The sequence below is a fragment of the Vollenhovia emeryi genome, unplaced genomic scaffold, assembly GCF_000949405.1.
Source record: "Vollenhovia emeryi isolate VEMERY1.0 unplaced genomic scaffold, V.emery_V1.0 DF939208.1, whole genome shotgun sequence".
Classification (NCBI taxonomy): domain Eukaryota; kingdom Metazoa; phylum Arthropoda; class Insecta; order Hymenoptera; family Formicidae; genus Vollenhovia; species Vollenhovia emeryi.
Window position 1 is genome coordinate 664,576 of NW_011967158.1, and position 20,102 is coordinate 684,677.

The 20,102-nt window shown below is 49.9% G+C and overlaps 2 protein-coding genes across 2 annotated transcripts in view; both read left to right on the forward strand.

Annotated features, from left to right (window-relative positions):
* Positions 1–19,618, forward strand: part of LOC105561354 — a 26,362-nt gene extending 6,744 nt beyond the window's left edge. Inside the window, exon 2 of the mRNA XM_012011255.1 lies at positions 18,894–19,618. Within this exon, the coding sequence (XP_011866645.1) occupies positions 18,943–19,464 (522 nt within the window). The 5' untranslated portion in view covers positions 18,894–18,942 and the 3' untranslated portion in view covers positions 19,465–19,618. The remainder of the gene's footprint in view (positions 1–18,893) is intronic.
* The window catches only part of LOC105561353 (MICAL-like protein 1), a 32,851-nt gene continuing 20,963 nt past the window's right edge, over positions 8,215–20,102 (forward strand). The window contains exons 1-2 of the mRNA XM_012011252.1: positions 8,215–8,746; positions 17,507–17,802. Coding sequence (XP_011866642.1) covers positions 17,651–17,802 — 152 coding nt within the window. The 5' untranslated portion in view covers positions 8,215–8,746; positions 17,507–17,650. The remainder of the gene's footprint in view (positions 8,747–17,506; positions 17,803–20,102) is intronic.

Here is a 20,102-nt window from a genome sequence, read left to right on the forward strand (position 1 = left end):
CCAAAGAGAGGTCTGCAAGTACCCCAACTTTCGCAAGCTAGAGACGCGCTCGGCGGTATAATGCATGTCTTTATCTATCGCACTATAGCCGTACGCGAGCCTGGCACCCGAGGCCGATTTATTCGAGGCTTTTCGTTTCGCCACGATTAGCCTTATCAGATCCGCGCCGCCGACAGTGTCCGCTCGTATTTCTCGGTCTTTAGTCGTCGCCATTTTCTTACGTGCAGAGTGCATTCTATTAACGTCGCCATCGATAAGCCAGCGCTTGCACGCTTATGATTCACGCGCAGAAATTTAATTAAGACTCAGCCCCGTTGCGGGAAGTACCGAGTTATTATCAATAATGTACGGCGCGATCGGTTCTCATTTATTTAAAGCCAAGGTTCCGAGTCAATTAGGTGTTTGTTTGAAATTAGAGGGGATGGGCGAAACTTCATCCGGAGCGGCGCGAGCATTGCGGGCGTATCGCAGCGCTGGGTTAATTCACTTGTCGTTCGCAGGATTATAATAACGTGGAAGACGCAGTGACTTTTAGCGCAATTACAATAGAGTAAGAAAGCCGCGCTACGGAGACCCGCGTTGCCTTTTACTATCGATTCTGCCGACGTTTCCGCTCGTCTCTTTTGACCTTTTAGAAGTTATGTGCTAACAATACCTCGAGTCTCGTCGGTCGAATTCCAAGGAACGCGAAGGCCTTTCGCCTTTGAAGGATTTCGTGAAGAAGAAGATACGAACGGCCTCTCGCGCCCCCCTCAAATTTCATTCGTACATTATTATCAGGTGCGACTCACTCGATTCTGACAATTTGGTGAAGAGAGAAGGCGGAGAGACAGAGCTAAACGGGGACGTACGCGTGGAGGGAGTTGATCAGTGAAATTTTCAAATATTATAACAAGTTTTCGTAGTTTCCAAAATGCATCGGACAGTATTTAAAGTTTTCCAAAAGAGAGAGAGATTAAGATCAGACAATTGTCAACTTCTATCAATCTTAGACGACGGCGTCACGTATTTAGCAAGAAAGCAGAGAAGCTTTCCCCAAATTATTTAACTCGTTCTTAGCCGAGCGAAACATTGCGACTCTTGAATGAGATATCTCGAATCTTATACTTTTCTTCACTGTTTTCTCTTCGCTTTGTGTTCTTATTATGTTAATTTGCACCGCGTTTTTCTAACTGCAAACTAAGGAGCAGACAGATTTTTAGGCTAATATTGTTCGAAGGAAGTTTTCATTATCATAATGTTATGAGAGGGAGGCGGTCTGTTGTATCAAATTACAATAGCGTTATATAAAGGGAAGCTTAGTCGTTAATGAAGAAGCTGTACTTTTCCATTGAATTTCCATCGGCAAATTATTCCAGACGAATTAGTTTTGTAATCACGTTTCGTTCGTCTGGCACGTGTTCTTCCGACACGTGCAGACAATGTAATATAGAATATATGATCTTTTTGTATGCGCGCACCACTGTGTGCGTGTTAACGAATCGCCGCGACGCGTTTGCAAATTTAACGACGTCAGTTTTCACTCGATTATTCGTCTTTATGCGCCGTTCGCGACATTTTGTCTCGGAAATATGAAGAAACGGGGGAAATACTTGAGCCGACCGTTGCCTTTCGGATCATCGCTATTGTCATTATCTGTAATTATTATTAATCCTTCGAGCGACGGGGCTTCGAAGATGCGCAATCGGGAAATGGATCGCCTCGCGGCACCCTATATATGCACGTGAGATAATAATTAAAGAAATCGTTTCGATTGGCGACGACCGGATATTAATGAATCCGCTCAACTGGAAACTTGTTATCCGTCTGGTTAATTACTCTTATCGGCGATTCCTTTTTAATGCACCCGATGTATTTATGCACTTTCGAATCTTGTCGGGGCACGATCAAGTTGGTCCATTTAATTTTCTCTAAGCCGATGTAATGCGGGGAGAAGCAAACTTTTTTTTATGATTCATTATAAGAACATCGTATCTCTCCCGTTCGAGAAACTCAGTCGCTCCAGATGTTCTTGCTCGAAAGTAAGTTTAATACCTGGATGACTCTACAGATCCGGAATCCTTAAAATTTCATCTACGCCTTAACACAGAATCGATACGATATCAGAACCGTACGCCGTGGTTGGGAATGAGCATAGAGCCCGTTAGAGTCCGAAATAGCTGCGGGAAGTAGGAATTAGAACGTCCGAGCGCACGAATACGTGTAATCGATTTACGCGGATAGCGGCGAATCGAATGGCTCCGACGGCGAGCGATCGAATTAGCGAATTCGCTCGCCGTTCTCTCCCGTTATTTTGCCCAAAGGTGCTGCCGGTCGCGTTTCCAAGAGGGAGCGCAATTACGACGGGCGCATCCGTCAACGACGGCGCGGGCCGCCCGGGAACAAGCGTAATTAACGTCGCAGTCGCTGGCGGTGGGGTTAAGTGGTCGCGGACCTAATAAGCGTCGACAAATGGACGAAATTACGGACGGAATATCCAAGCAATTGCGAGGAATTACGTGCGCGCGAACGTTCCGAGCCCTAGGGCTCCCACACGTGCGCGACAATGGGACGCTTTCGCGCGCGCGGCTCGGCCATCGCGTCGAAATCTGGGGCGCCGTTGCTCGGTAGCTCCCCGTTTTCCCAGGGAAAACGGGACTCCCGGTTCCTCTCGCTTGGCGCACGTCGTTTTCACTCGTTTCGTCTTTTCTGTTTGTTCGTTGCGAGCCGCGGCGATTTTAAAAATCGCCTCGCGTCGCGCGAGCGCGCGCGCGCGCCGGCCCCGCTCTCGATCGCGCGCGCCCGCTTTCCTTCCGTCGCGTGCGGCGTACAACGGCTCATATGCATGCGGCTTATCGTCGAAAGACGCTATTCGCGGTACGATAAATCACGGTGAATTTCCGCGTAGCGACGTTCTCGCGTTAACCTTGTTATCCTGTCCGGGAAGCTAATTGACCTCGTTTCGATTTCACGTCGGGCGAACGCGCCTCTAGCAGCGCGGCGCTGCCGCCGATCACGGTCGCGCGACGACAATCGCCGCGCGTTTCACGGTGAAACGCGATCGACGGGGTCACCGTGCGTCACGTAGGACTACGGTGAAACGAAAGCTGGCCCGCAAAAGAAATCGCGGCGGGATCGAGCGCCCGATCCGGGCATCAAAGGTTGTCCGCTTCCTTACGAGGAGCGGCGAGAAAACCGGGGAGGGGAATCGCCGTGGGGCCTCGGAAGAGCAGCACCCGGTAGCGGGAATTAGAGCGGCATAGAGCGGCTTTTATCGATCGCGCCCGGGTGAGAGGTCTCTCGTATGATTTAGCGATCTCTCGAGCCGACGGCAGACCACGCGCGGGTTCCTGGCGACTCGCGCTCTTTCATCTCGCCAAGAAGACCGGCGAATTGGCGTCAATTTCAAACAACGTGCTCGATCATTATGGGAAAATTCTCTTCAAAATCGACCAAGCTGGCATAAAAAGTGACATATATTCAAGTCACGACGTTTCGACCTCTTTATCGGGTCCTTTTCAAGTACAATCTAATGTTGACTGAATAAAACCGTTTTAATCTCAGGTAATATCCTCTAACAACTGTAATTTCTTTTAACTGACTTAGGCTCGGTTTCACCAACGTTGTTCAACTTTAAGCTTAGCTTAATTCGTTCTTTGCCTTTTCCCAACTGTTACTTTAGAAAGAGGCAAACAAAAATTAAACCAAGATTAAAGTTAAGCGACGTCTGGTGAAACCGGGCCTTAATATCTCGGACTGTGTTGTATGTATACACTTTATCTGTGTAATAATCCAAAAGATTTCTTACTATGTGCAGCCAGTTCGCTTGAAAAGGACCAAAACCCATGGTCGAAACGTAGCGAGTCTTAAACGTTAAAATTGCTAGATACAGTCGACCAAACTTGATGTTGTTAAAACTGTTTTATTCGAGGTCCGCTAACGTACGGTTGCCGCTCGAAAATTTTAGAAATTGACATCGCTATTAAAAATCCAGTGACTACCGAGACATATATGACATTATGAATTTGCTGCCACATCAACTCGTTCTGTTTCGGCATAAAATTAATTCGTTCCGTCAACATTAGATTGCACTTGAAAAGGACACAATAAAGAGGTCGAACCATTGTGATTTAAATGTATATCACTTTTTATGCTAGTTTGGTCGATTTTCAAAAGAAATTCCCCGTGTTAATTACCACTGGCGACAATAAGCCTCACTCAATTTGGTCGATGAAATGCGCCCTGCTCGTGAATTTGACGCTCTTTAAAGTTTTTGGGGACGAAAATCGAGCCGTAGCGTGAAATTATCTCGCTTTAAAAACTCGAAAACTCGACGGAACGCGAGCAGCGAATTACGAATGTCGAGCTGTCTCGAGCCACGAATCGCGGGCTCGATCTTCGAGTGCGTTTGACGGTGCGCTTGAGGAGCGAGTCGAAAACCGTGACGCGCCTTGTGCGAGGAAGGACGCGCGCGCGATTCCGAAGGATACACCGGTCGCGTTGGCAAATTGGAGCCGCGCGAGATCGATTGTTATTGCGTTATTTCGCAGCCGACGCCGTTAATCCGCGTGCTGAACGGCCGGCCGTACGATCATCTATTACCACGAGTGACGAAACGCGAGGGATCGACGACTGACCGGCACGCGCGTTCCAATGGGCTCGGGATTTTATCGCCCGTCGCGTAAGCGATTTACAACGACCAACTCTACGACCCACGCTCGACATACCGCGTCAAACGAGTCGCAGTCGCGCGAGGTGAACTCGATCGGACGCTCAAGATCGCAGAATTCAGATTAGATGCCCGCTGATACCGTTGACTCCTTGCGAGCTTACCTGCACGCGCAAACGTAATCGACGATGGCGAAAGTGATTTAATCGAAGCCTCGCGCGAAACGGGCCGGAGTCGCCGGCTTTTCTTCTGCGCGCTCCCTCGAAAGGGACCCCTGCGAAAGAAACGGGGCCGTTCTCTCTATCTTTTGTCGATTCAAGGGCATTGTGGCGTACGTCCGTAACACCTGGCTGAGACGCGCTGCCCCAGCGTAACGAGCTCTCGCCCAGGATTTTGTGCGGGCACAAAAGCGTCGCTCGTCCTTTTGGGAATTTACGCCCGGAGCTGAGGGACGTACGCTCCGCGGGTGCCAGGTCAGAATTCGTGACATCACGTGTTACATTAACGTTTTAATGCGCGTAGCCAGAAGTGGAGCGCGTTGCGTCATCCGTCCGAGAGGTGACGAGCAACGGGAATATACATATCGCGTATTCCTCCGTGTAATGAGATAACGCGCGAAACACGAGCGTGCATCGGAGACCGTACATAGTCATATGCGGGCTATCGCGGTTTCTGATTTCCGCCGATAATGAAGTATTCCCGCGAATCCGTTGGGTCGGAACGAAGAGCCTTAGCAGAACAAGCCGTCTTGATACTTTTAAGACAATGTGTTACGCGCGAGTCTTTGTTTCAAGTGACGCGCAATAACTGTCCGGTGTCTCGGGGCTTAAATATACAGGGTGTCCCAGGAGGAAAGGTCAATATTCTGGGAGGTGCTGGTATCGGTCGTTTTAAGCGAAAATGCTCGTACGAATATACGTCCCATTCCCCACTGTTTCCGTGATAGAGCTACTTGAGTGTCTCCGTGTATTTACTCGTTTTCTGTACACGTCAGCCTTCATTCAACCTCATAAACGTCTGCGGGAATTTACTCTCGCACGACTGTTGCGCTGATAGCATTGTGGAAATGTTCAAAATGCCGCGCATATTCGCAAATGTCGAAAGTGCAATCGCACACAAGAGTTGAAAAATGCACCGTTGTCAACGGTGGAATTTTCGAAAATTTATTATGACCTGCAAAGATGTGTCACTTGAACAATAAATTATTAGAAATTGTGACGCAGCATTTCTTTCGTGTCAGTAACTTCGCAACTGTACGTTCAAATAGCTCTATCTCGGAAACAGCGGGGATTCGGAACAATGGGATTCACATGAACACGTTCGCTTAAAATGACCGATACTATCACCTCCCAGAATGTTGACCCTTCTTCCTGGAACACCCTGACGCACGATCGCAAACGAATAAACATACGAAAGTAACCATTTTGCCCACAGACTTCTCTGTACTGCGGGACTGCCACCTTCGAGTTGCTACGGTGTGTGTGCATCGGTGTGTTGCTGACAGGCACCGTTTATCTAACAAGACATGGCGGAACTCTTGCCTCACTTTTCAGCAGTGGTGCATAGAGGTCTGCGATTTTGCCGCACGGCTATTAATAATAGATAAATACTTGAAATAATAAACACTGCCTCGAGATCGCAAGTCGGCCATTCTGTCGAGGCCTTCGGGAGTTTGACGAAGGGATTCGCGGAGAAATGACGTAGAACGTCCAAATTGCTTTACACGTCTTGATACTCTTAAGGCAATGTTTTGCGCGAGTCTTTGTTTCAAACACAATGACTGCATTGTGTCCTGGGGGGGGGGGGCTTAAATACATACGCGTTTGCAAACGTATAAACGTGCAAATGTAAACGCGCGACAGTGACCATTTTGCCGTACGACTGTTAATAATAGATAAATATTTTACTAAACGCTTGAGATCACAAGTCAGCCATTCCCAGACACATAGTTCTATGAATATTCCTCGGGTGCGCAAACATTCTTAATTTCAGAATATCCCAATCGAATATTCTATAAATATATATAGATCATTACAATTAGAAGTCGTACATTCATAACAAAGAGGAACGTTTTTAGAATATTCGCCGAGAATGTCTTTGGAATATTCGTTCGGAATAAGTTTTTAACATCCATCGAGTTTACACTGAAAAAAATTTCTGGTTGAATATGGACGAATCAGATAATTCCTTTAGGATTTACCAGAATTCCTTTAGGATTTACCAGAATTCCTGTAATCCTACAGAAATTCTGGTAAATCCTACAGAAATTCTAGTAAATCCTAAAGGAATTCTGGTAAATCCTAAAGGAATTATCTGATTCGTCCATATTCAACCAGAAATTTTTTTCAGTGTATGTATCGCACATTGTTTATCGTGTGGACACACTTATGCAAAAGGCAGTGAAACCTGCAGTGATCTACCATACATAACCGACGCGCTATACTCGATAAATTATTCTATTTACATTTGAAAAAGATTTATGGTAGTGCCAGTCGAATGTTCCACGAACATAAGATAGATATATAAGAATGACCCACGGGGAATATTCCAAATATTCTCGAGGAATATTCTTGAAATGTTGATAGGAGTGTCTTGTGCTATCTGGGATTCTGCTGAGGCCTTCGGGAGTTCGACGAAGGGCTTCGTGGACAAAGGGCAGAATGCGAGCTCGGCGACTATCAGCGTCCAACTTGCTCTACACCTGCGTCGGTGCAGAGGCCGATAACGCCTGATAGAGCTGGCGGGCGCGCGTCGGCAAAACGAGAATGTATCTAACTAGCGAATTCGGTTGCTTGCAGTAGTGCGCACCGAGTGCACCCTTAAGGCTTGTTTACAGTCAATTCTTATACCTGAGAAGTCGTCTTAAGTATTTCCCCAAGTATTTCGTAGCCGGTACGCCGAGAAAAGAGAACTGCTGAGTCAAGAAAATATTTCTTGACTCGACTATATGCCGCAGTCACGGGCTGCCTTTGTTAATGCACGCCGAACGCTTGTTAATTAAAAAATATACGCATTCGAATAAATGATGTGCGTTTAATTGAGAAACATGGGTATTTGAATTAAAGAAATACTGTTAACGAATAACATACTTAGTAATATCGACCGTTGCCTTTTTCTCAGTGTAAAACTGTATAGCATCCACGCGGATCAATTTTTGGCTAAATACTCCTTGAACGTGTATTTGAGACAAAGTTAGGTATAAAAGTTGACTACAAACTGGGGCCCGATTCTTGAATTCATTCGAAGAAGAAACGTATACGAAAACTCTGCTCTGACAGAAAAGTTGAAAGTCTATTGGTTAAAGCCATGCGAGTAGCCAATCAACTTGCAACTTTTCTGTAAGAGCCGAATTTTCGCATACGTTTCTCCTTTGAATAAATTCAAGAATCGAGCCCCTGGCCTCGGTGCGCACCAGTGCGAGCGGTCGAATTCGCTATATTATAATCTCTAAACGCGGCGAGTCCCCGCCGGGTAGGGCACTCTCTCGGCGGGTGCGAGCGAGAGCGGGCGCGCGTGCGACGAGGACGGCGCCGTCCGGTCGCGTTAAAACCGTGGACGCCGCGCGCGGCGTCTCAGTCGCAGCACCGCGCGCGCGCCGTGAACGCGACGTTACGCGCGCATCCAACGTACACACCGACGTCGGTTATCGCTTCGCTCTCGCGCGGAAGCCGTGCACGTCACCCCGCGCTACCGTGGGCGCGACAGACCCGCGTGCGCCCGAACGTGGAAACGTAAGCGCGGACCCTGTCACGTCACGAACGTCGCGGGGCGCCGAGGTTGAGGTTGAGGTTGAGGTTAGGGACGGTTGTCCCCCCCGTGTGTGCGGTTTGCGAGGCGTCTCGATACGCGCGCGAGCGCGCGCGCGCCCGCCCGCGTACACACGCACGCGACACGTCGGGCCGGAGCAAGCTGCGCCCGCGGTCGCGACTGTCAGTTTTACATTCAACTAGTGGAGGAACCCCGGAGCGAGTCTAAATGGCGTAACGGCGGTGCTCGTGGACGTGGACGACGTACGAGCAGAAAAGAGAGAGAGAGAGAGAGAGAGAGAGAGAAAGGGGCCGGAAGAAAGGAGCGGAGTTGATCGCGCAGTGACGTAAGGTGAGTAACGGACCTCGCGAACGCGTAACTCGGCGGGAGGGAGGGTGGGAGGGAGGGGCGGGCGGCGAGGGGAGGTGTCCTGGAGCGCGTTGGAACCAAACGCGCTTCAATTTTTAACGACACACGTTCGATTTTACTCGGTCTCTCGCGGCGCGCATCCTCGGCGCCTTTGTGTTTGCGCGAGTTTGCGCGCGATTATGTCACTGTGTGTACAACCGGAATCGCTTTATCGCAACCATGTTTACGCGTTTCTCGGCTCGTGCTCTTGCATACAGAGACGAAGAGAGAAGGAGCGAGAGAGCGTATCGAGTCTCCTGTCTCGCATCCCGCGCCTACGCGCTCGCTCGTTCCCGAGACCGACCGGATCGCGAGTATTCGAATTTCAACGACGAGATTACTGCTAATAAGAAGAATATGCAGAAAAATTCAATGAAGGTCGGCGCTACGCGCGCGGATGCGCGCCGGGCTGCGTGATGAAGCACGGTGGAAAGAGGAAGGAGAAAGAGAGAGAGAGAGAGAGAGAGAAAAAAAGAGAGACGCGACTGTCTTACTACCTGTTATGCCGGGGCCCGTTCCCACGGTATCCTCGGTTCACGCGTATATACGCGCGCGCGCGCGCGCGCGTGTAGGTGCACGCGAGAGAAAGAAGAAATAAAGATAGAGAGGCGCACCGCCGAATATTGTTCGCCTCGGACGTGCTCGCTCAAGTCTCAGCCCCGGCTCCTCGCCACGACCTTGCGTTTGAGACCACTAAATATACCGGTTTTTTCTACATGCAGCCGCGTCACAGCCCCACGATTCCCGATTCCTTTTTCCTTTTCGTTGACCGGACGAGGGGCGCGCGCGCGCGCGTAGTTTCCTCCTCGCCTATTTGCTAGCGAGGCGTCAACACGGCAATCTCCATTCCTACACGGTAATGGATGCCCTAAGTGACTCGTCCCTCCGGGACCGCTGTACACTCTCGTATTCCCGGCAGAATTTCCCTTACTGATAAATCCATTAGCGGGCAGTTGGGCGCAATCGATTTTTCTACGGGGGGGAGGGGGGAGATAAATCTTATCGCGCGCGAGGGAAGGAGAGACACGGGCAATTCCGCGCAGAGTATCGGTCCCATTATACGATGTTCCATACATATTCATACGTGCGCTATGCCGAGGAGCGTTGTATATCGTCCCTGGCTAGAGATTACCCGCGCGCGTCGCTCGCACAAACGAGGTCGCCGTCCTCGCCTCGCGACAAATAAACCAGCCGGCGGACGGACACCCCATCTGGTCGCGTTCGCGCGTGCGAAATTGCCGCGAAATAAATCTCCCTGTCGAGCCTAGGGTTTTTGACCTGGACGCACCGCACGGTGTTCTCCCGATCGTTGCGTCGAGGATCCTCTCGGATCGGCTTTCCTTTCTTCGGTCGAACCCTCTTTTCCTATAATAGTATGCGCCTACACGTCTGGAGAGGCGCCGTGAAGGAACGTGACGAGTTAAGTGTACTACCTCCGGCGGGGAGTCTTTTCACGGTGACCGGCCGAATCTCGTTGTGCTACGTCGGGACGAGCGGAGAAGAAGGTGAGTCACGCCGACTAAAAACCCGTCTAAGGCTCGTTTGTGCGAGCAAAACGACGAGGAAACCCCGGTTCGGCGGAAATGAGAGATAAAAGGCCGCGCGCGCGCGCGCGGAGCCGGTGGCTCCCTGCGGTTTGTGCGTGGCCGATGGACAGGTTCGGCGCGTCTGCGTGGACCGTGTGAGTCACCGCTTCTAAAAGTAGTCGTTGATAAACAGCCTCTTTATGGGCAAGAGCGATACGAGGCGACGTATCCTCGGTCTCGAGGGCCTCCTTCGATCGCGCCGGGCCGATGGGCGGATTTTCAGGGGAAGGGTAGACCTCGGCCGAGAGAGCCAGAGACTTCTCGACAACGCCGGCTTTCGGACAGGTAGTCTTTAACTCGGGCCCGATGCGCAGGATCGGTTCGCTTTGAGCTCGCTCCGCCATCCGCGGCTCTTCCACGTGTAAGACGCAATCGCGTGACCACCTACCCGCCAACTTGAAATTACCTTCCTGGAAGGAAAGACTGGCGTTCCCACCGACGTGCTCGATTGCCCCTCGCAATCATTTCGGCCCCCTCGAGACCTCTGCGCCCTTTTTGGCAAGCGCGCCTTCGCCGAGTCGCGCGCACCGCAACGTTAAGTCGTACGCTAGGCGTCGCTGACGCCTGCCCGTGTCAATTTCTCCACGTATCGGTGTATTTATGCGCTTGGCATATACATATACATACGTGCACGGTTCCATTGTCCATGGAAAATGTGTTCTACACAGGGTGTCCCGTGAGGAGAGGTCAATATTCTGGGAGGTGATAGAATCGGTCGTTTTAAGTAAAAATGTTCGTATGAATCTATGTCCCATTCCCCACTGTTTCCGAGATAGAGCTACTTGAACGTACAGTTGCGAAATTGCTGACAAGAAAGAAATACCACGTACTATTTCTAATGTTTATTGTTCAAGCGATACATTTTTTACGGATCATAAGCGACGGGAGCGTCGACGGTATTCTTCAACAGCAGCAGTAGAACCCACCATCGCGGAAGCCCTAAACATACAGCGTATCTGCATATTCGACATCTGCGAACATGCGAGGCACTTTGAACATTTCTACAATATTATCGTAGCACACTGAGAAAACTTTCCCTCGAACAAACCAATTAGTGCTTGCGATGGTTAATTTTTCCGTAGGAACGCACAGTTAGATTCAGGTTTACGTTCAAAGACATTCTATCTGAGGAAACTTTCACTCGAGAAATAGATCGGAAACGCTGAAAATGGTTTCGGAATGGCCGTCGAAGTAAATTATTCCTCGGGGGAGAAGATTTTGGAACGTAACCCTGAATCTAAAAGCACGGTTCCCAAACCCATTAAAAATTAAGTGTCGCGACCCATTCTGTCCGTCGCCGTACATTCCTTTCTACGACCTCTCGGTCCGCGAGGATGCGCGATCGCTTTTCTTTTACGATACAGGGAAAAGTGATCTCGGCGAACAATGGTGCCGCGCGCGTTGCCTCGTTCTCGCAAGGTCGAAGCCTCTCGCGCGATCCTCGGGACTCGCGGTAAGATTTTTTTCCCCGTGGATTCCGCGGGGAAAATGGAAACGGCCGCGCTTTGTACGCCTTTCGCGAAAGCACCGCCCGCCGTAAAGCCGCTCCGGAATTTGCGGCGCGCGTTACGCCGTTCCGTTACGTCCGCGACTTTGTATCCATATCGTTAAATCTAACGATCACGCGTTCCGAGGCTTTATGAGGGCGCACTTAACCGCGGTCTACATCCGCGCTAATCTTGGGCCGTTGAAGCACCTCTCCCATGGGTTTTCTCCCGTTTTTCACGTGGTGGGTCTTCACGGGATTGATCAGTTTCGGTTCTGCTTTGAGACGAACCCGCGCTCGCCATGAATCGTCAATAAAACGGACACGAGGATGAAAATGGGGGAGACCCCTTTTATTATACAATAAGAGCCTCTCTTATTATAACGAGGCATACGTCTCGTTATAACGTATCCGTGTGACGCGATGCATGATCGATGCTGTCGTTTAGTCCGTCCCGCGACGCGGTAATAAATTTCACAGATCACCCTACCGGCTGCGCTACGGATGGCTGGCTCTCCTCTTCGTCTGGCCGTATTTTCAAGCGAGAGCCTTAGACCGCTTTTTGCGATCTGGACGATTGCGCTCGTTAAAGTGCGATCTTTAATTGTCGCAAACGTACGCGCGAGTTTATCAGCGAGCGAGGTCGGCGATAACGAGGGATTTCTACGGAGTTGCCTATCGTACCGCGACGCGCGACGCAAAAGATAAGCAAATCAACGGGCTCGAGATTGTGCGAGGGATAATTGGCCCGAGCGCTAAATATTCATCAACTTGCATGGATTCCTTTTAAAAAGATACACGTTAGATTCTTGTCGGGACGCGGACACGTTCTTCTTTTCTCTGGCGCGTTTTACTGAATGAATTTGTATGTCGGGTTTCTCCAGCCACGTAATTTAGCGCAAGTAGACGTTAACGACATGGAGATGGCGGCAAGTGGCGTGTGTGCTGGAAAGTCTCTCGGCGCTATTCCTTCTAATAGTCCCTCTGACTCCCTTCGCTCGGAGAGCAGAATCGTGTCCGCGAAATTAATCGCGTGCACGTAGGTACGTTAACGCGTAAACATTATCGCACGTGCGTTAACTATGTTAAGCGTCTCTCCCGCGTGTGCCAGATTATCAACAAATTAACCGTGCACGTACGCAAGCCGGATCCTAATAAACTCAGATGTTCAAAACGTCCTATCCGACTTTTCTCTCGATGGAAGTCGACTTATCAAAGGATTTTCAGACAATAAATCTTCTTCACCCGAGAGTGGAGAAGAGATTTAGTAGTCGAGAGTGGGTCCAGTATTCGACATTTCTTCGCGAGAGTCGCGACAAGTGTCACTCGAGACCGCGTAGCGCGGCAAATGATTGTCGAGACGAAAGCTTTTCCAGCTTTCTTGTCCTGCGTGGCGCGTTGCCGCCGCCAACTCGCGAACAACGCCCCGGCAGCGATTAGGACCTGAACAGAATGGCCGTCTTGTAACTCTGAAGACAATGTTTTGTGTTTTAAACCTTCGTCTTAAAGTAACGCACAGTAACTGTCTTGTGACTTAAGAATACAAGACAGCTATTCTGCTCAGGCCCTTAAGTTGACATTGCACTTGTCGTACGACAAATTTTTCAAGCGAGTTGTTTGGCTGCAGGATAGGAAAGTTCTCGAGTATATCTACAAATTTTCTGGCTTGTAGCCTGAGGCTGATATTACATTTGTCGTACGACAAATTTGTCAAGCGTGTTGATCGGCTGCAGGATAGAAAAGTTCTCGAGTACCTAGAAATTTTCTACACGGGGGAAAATTTTTCATAAACCAATTGCATAGTTTTTCCGATGGTTAATTCTTCCGATTACGTTCTCCGATAAAATGATGGATTCGTCCGATGAAATGTGATTGAAAAACCGATAACATTTTTCATCGGGTATACAATTTAATCGGACGTTCTCCTCAGTGTAGCTTGTAGCCAATCAACACGCTTAAAAATGTTATCGTACGACAAATTGTTCAAGCGTGTTGATCGGCTGCGGGATATGAAAGTTCTCGAGTACCTGGAAATTTTCTATGCGGAGAAAAATTTTCATCGCATAAACCAATTGCATAGTTTTTCCGATTACGTTTTCCGATAAAATGATGGATACATCCGATGAAATTTGATTGAAAAAACCGACGACATTTTTCGTCGGACATTTGTCTCAGTGTACGACAAATTTTTCAAGTATGCTGACTGGCTGCGGGATAGCAAAATTCTCGAGTACCTGGGCATTTTCTGTTCAGCAGCGCCAATCGACAACGCTTGAAACATTTGTCGCGCGACAAATGTATAATAATTAGCCTTGAACGCTCGAGGGACGCCGATTTGTTCTTTCGGATAGTCGGCGCAACGACGTGACGGGAACGTCCGAGAAGTAGAGCGAAATTAAGAGGCGACGTTTGTGTGCTCAGAGATCTCGCGCGAGAAAGTCAATTGCGTTTCATACGGAGCGTCTCCGGCGGTTATCCTTAAAGCGTGTCACCCGGTCGTCGATCGAGACGTATATAAAAGCGAGGCACGTACGTAGGACGCCCCATAGGTGTATCGGTCGGAAGTGACCCCGCGACGCCCGTCCCTCAATTCCAGGACGCGACTAACTGTAAAAATATCGGGGACATCCTAATCTCCTGTGAAACTTGTCGTGGCGGAGGTTACCGCAGGTGTCTCAGGCAACGCCGCAGGCCGTCCTCCTCGCCGGCATGAATCTTTCATGAGACCTCCCTCCGTCCCTCTTCCTCTCTCGGGGTACGCGGCTCGCTCGCCGGGCCACACATAGATGCACCTTCACTTTTGCCCGAGCTCCGCGGGCAGCCGACGTCTTTCGAAAGGCTCGCCGCGGCGAGCCCTTCTCTGATATCGAGAGGCCGTGCCTTTAGGCTCAGCCCCGCGGACACGCTCGATACTCTCTTCAGCCTACGTGATCGTAGGTTAAATATTAGCTTTTCGCGAAAGTACGGCCGCGGTTGCGGTACGTTGCGCTAAATCGAAAGCGATGCCCCGCGCCGAATCGTTCGGGTTCTCTCGCTCCACGTGAGTGGTCGATCTCGGCGTTGCGCGCGCGCGCCTGTAATAATTTTCGCTTTTATCTTACTTTTTACTTTCACTCCAATTGTTTCCGCTAATTCTCACCTGATTTTCCTAGAATGGCTCATAAATAACACGCGCGCCCGTCCGGTTTTCTCCACGGCGATCTTATCGCAGGCGTTAACGATCAAGTGGCTTGAGAAAACTGCTGGTAGAAGACTTGTCGACTGCCTCGCGATATCACCGGTGGAAGATGCCGATTATCCGTTTGCCAATCAGCTTCCCAGATGAGAGACGAATCTTCAACGTCATTGTCATTTTTCGTGAAGATCGCGAGGGAAACCGGTCGCGGAGACAATGCTCGTATTGTATTGTACGTTGACGCGCCCGTTCTACACCCAGGGATGATCCCGCTTGTGGCTCATCCGAGTGGAGAAGTTTACACGGGCATTTGCGTACGACTGTCGTACCAAGCGTGGCTTTTTGTATCATTTCACTGTGATTTTCAACCGTCTTCCTATAGGTAGAAATGGCACCCGAGCCCATAAACCGTCCATTTATTTACTCGCTCGGATGAGCCACAAGTAGGATCATCCCTAGGTGTAGAACGGGCGTCAGGGCTGGTCGCCCTCGCTTCGCCGGTACATCCGCCCTCTCTGTCTCACGATGTCTCACCTGTAATGCGGCCTTTACAGCCCCACGGCTGTTGGCGAACGGTGAACAAGGCCGACTACTTCGCCGCGTGTAACTTTTACTTATTTTCTGCGCACTTACGTTTCACTCATGGCTGGACCATTAATCACGGTGCGCAACGCCTGGGATACCGTTGCAATCGCGGGGCTTAACGACTAAGCGGATGGAAAGGCGGGACACGTCGATGCGTCGGGAAGCGCGACGGAAACTTTAAAGCTTCTGAACCTGATTACATCGTAATTCATACAAAACCGTCCGACACGCGAGCGTTTGTCGAAGAGAGCTCTTCGCTCCCTCGTTTTTTCCCCTCCTCCCCCTCCCCCATCCGCCGAGAGCGGAAAAGCGGACATTGAGACTCGGATGGCTTCCAGCTGACTATAAAACGTGATGATTTTTATCCTGTCGGTGAAAGCCGATGCGACAAGTGTGTCGCGGAATCGTCGGGAGGGGGGGGGGGGGGAAGGAAAAAGAAGAATCGACACAAAAGCGGTGGAAATCCGACGCGTAGTTCCGAAGAGTGGAAAAAGTGCGTTGACAATAAAATGTTGCTGCTGAACCGGCTGCCTCGCCGCTGCGAATCTGCACGCGACAAACGCGGCAGAATTCGCGAGCCAGGGGCGTTTCGCCGTAGACCACGGGCAAAAACTGGAAATTGGCGGTTTTTTTTCCCCCCCTCTCGCGAGAGAGGGCCCGTGGGATAGTTGGACAGGCGTTGTTACAGATACGAGGCCGCGCTTAGCAGTAAAACCGGTCGGACTCGCGGCTAAACGCGAGGATCGACCGAGCACTTTCCCGTTAACTACCTATCCGTTCCAGTTTTTCGCGCGATATCGCGCGTAATGCGTAATACTATACGGCGCGGCTTTATTGCATTTTAAAGCAATTACGAATCTCATTTGGACGTGTCGCCGGTCCGCTTTCGTATTTGCGCTGAAACCGAGAAGGAGAGGCCCCCGACATTAATCTGAGCGTCGCGCGGAGCGAGATGCGGGGAGACGGTCCTGAATGGATTTCTCGGAAGCCACCTTCTCATCCTTCTCTCATTTATCGACTCGCGCCGCCCGGCGATTCGCGGGAGAAGGTGAAAATAGAGTATCAGTGCGATTTCTTTCAGACTTATAAAATATTCTATGCCGTACCCGGCTTTCCCATTACATAAAGCGTCGGCTCCTGAATTTTTAATCGCCACGCGAAATATCATAACCGCACTGTTACGATACCCACCTCTCCCTCCCCCCCTCCTCCTCCTCCTCCTCCTCCTGTGTTCTGTCATCGATTTCGGGGAATTGTCTCGGTTCGCGGATTCTTCGTACCAAGAGGGAAGCGACGCGTGGAATAATAAACGAAGGGTTAATGAATGCGGCGCGCGTAAAACACGCGCGCGCGGTTTCACGCTTGACCCGGCGGCGCGGCGCGGCGCAGCCTCCTGCTTTCACGTTGCGCAAAACGTCATTCGGTACTGGACTGTCAACGGAACGGCCCGCGATTTTTACACAGCTGGCAATCTTTTTTTTTCTTCTTCTTCCCCCCTCGCTATCCTAACGGCGGCTTTCGAGAGCGCGGCGCCGCGGCCCGTTACGACAAAACGCGCGCACTCGATCATTCCGTGCGGCGCCACCGATTTGCGGTGACACTCCGCTTTTCTTTTTCGCCTCCTTTTTTCATCCCTCTCCTTTCCCCTCTTTTTGACGCCGTCCAACCGCGACAACCGTGACACTGCAGGCGTCTCCGCGAGAGATCCCTGGGAAAATATCTCGGATTTATTTACACGTAACGGGAGCGTAGTCGGGGACTAATCTCGGCGCGCACCTGACGTCCCGATCGTTAGGACGTACACAACGAATAACATTGCGCGTTACGTTGCTGCGAGTCTATACACGGGGAATTTTGTTTCTCTTTTTCAGAAGCCAAACTAGTAGCGTTGGAAGAAATCGCGCTAACGATATAGAGGCCATAGAGGAGCTGGCCGAGTGAAAGAAAGGTGTTCGCGGCCGCCAGGGGAAGTCTGTCGCAAGGCGTAAAAGGAGGGGAAAAAAAAGGAAGCAACGATGGGCGAGAGACGCGGCACGAAGGCGCTGGAGCTTTGGTGCCGTCGGATAACCGACGGTTATCCGGGTGTAAACGTGCAAAACATGACCACCTCCTGGAGAGACGGGCTCGCCTTCTGCGCCATGATTCATCACTTTCGGCCGGACCTCATGTAAGTTTATAGCGAGTATGTAATCGACGTTGTAACGCGGTAAATATCTCGGAAAGATATCGTATTACACGGATAACGACGCGAAACCATTTTTCCGCCGTTTATCGAACCAACTTTGTAACAGTTCTCTCTTTCTCTCTCTCTCTCTCTCTCTCTCTCTCTCTTTCGCGAGCTGTAATGTTCCGTGGGAACGATCGAATGGTCGATCGTACGTGTTCGTAAAAGTGCGATTTAATCCGTACATTGCTCGATTCTTGGCGCGGCTTCAAATTGTCCTCGTTAAGCCGATTGTCTCGTAAATTAAGAGAGAGAGAGAGAGAAAACTCCCCGAGTGTGCGTTTGCGTGTCTCGCCGTCCGACTTGGCTACGTTTCGTCTTAATTATGCGCAAATTAAGTAACAGAAGAGCTCGAGTCCTCACGCGTCTCGTCGTCCGACTTGGCCGTATCGCGTCTTAATTGCACGCAGTTGGTCGATTCTCGCCGACGAGATTCTTTATTCGATATGAATATTTCGACACGATTCTTTCATCTTGGCACGACTAGGTGTCAGGTGGAATAAGATGTAGCCAAGAAAAATTCACAGACCTCCGTGTCCAAGTGCGTTAGTGCTCGTAGACTTATTAAAGTATCGGAGAATCTTTCGGGATCTTAAAGATGCAAAGATCCGGAGATCCCCAGGCATCTCCGACGGGATTGTCCCCTTTTGATGATAGTAATCCCAGGATTTCGCGTCGCCAGCGCTCGGCGACGAAGGAAGGTCCTTCTAAAAATAGAAGTTCAGTGAATTGACGATCGATAAAGCAACAGCAGCCTGCACCCATCACACGGAGGATGTGCCTCGGTGTTTTATAGGTGATAACGGAATGCAGGCGGAATTGTGTCGCGTTATGCAATATCGGTGGCCATGTACTTTAAGATCTTCGCGTGGGAATAATATATTTTGACTTCTTAGGCCCGGTTTCACACCAACGTCGCTTAACATTAAATCTTAGCGCAACTCACTCTTTGTCTCTTTTTAAGGGTCAGTCAAGCTAAGGTTAAATGTTGGTGAAACCGGGCCTTAAGTTCATTTTAAAATCTTTATTAAAAAATTAACTGGAATCATTCGATTTACGTGTCATTTTATTAAAGAACAGACCATGTATCTGCTTTCGAACATGATCCTTTGTTTCGCTGCGATGGTAGGCCTCTGGCCTTCTATAAGTTATGGCTTTGCCTCCGCTCTTCCCGAGCGCATACCGTCATGGGTAAACTTACTTACCCCTCGCCCTCTGCCGCAAGAACATAATCCACATTGTATTCGATATTTAAACGATAGTTCAACGGCGAACATGTCAACCTGGGATTCCAGGATCACCGGACTGGAATCGCGGTTGGATCTGATCGATCGCATTGATCATAAATTGAATCTTGACACCAGGGTAGCTGAGATCGAGAGGGCTCTTCAGCGCCAGCCTAATGTCGAGCGTTCCTTGATAGAGATGCTCCTGAAGGAGCGTTGCGCCCATCTTGAGAAACCCTCGGCCTCCTTGCCCGGTCCCCCTGACGTTGCCTCTGCCGCACCTGCGGGGATTACTGCTCAGTTCGAGCAGAGAGACTACGAGCTCGCCATTGTCGCGCTGATAACATATTGTCTCTCACTTTATTTGGCGAGAGAGTAGTCAAGCGATATCGAGCCTCGGTAGAAGAGCGGTCGCCCGGCAAGCAAAAGGTTCGCATCTTGACCTAGTCTCCTTGCCCGATATTTTTTCACCCGAAAATCATTACGCGGCGCACTGTAGTGCCCAACTATCCGAGGATACGCCCTTAATCGTTATATGTCTCCTGTGGAATCATTTGTTCCGCATAACTTTCCACTGCAATTTTTTTTTATCAATCGGACGATGGGAGAGAGAAGAAACTGAACAAATGATGGCCAATCAGAATTCGTAATTAATTAAATAAAAAAAACCCACCTAGGCTCAAGCTTAGTAGGCACACTCGGTCTGCTTGTGATCGGTAGCGTTACATATTTGCGTAGTGATCCCTCGCGAAAAGAAATCTTTCCCCTCCAACTTCCTTTCCCCTAACTTTTCTCGGGAATTTTGGCGAAATTCTGTATCTGTGTTCGCTCACTTCCTTTCCGTTGTCATGTTGTTATTGCTGGGCTCTGTAGCGGCAGTTTACGCCGATGCCTCCACCCTTCGCATGCGCCATTTCATCTCTGTTCAATTGTATACTTTTCATTCTCCACCGTTGTACATTGCAATAGTTATTATATATTATTCTTTTCGGTGCATAATCAATAAACCGGGCGTAA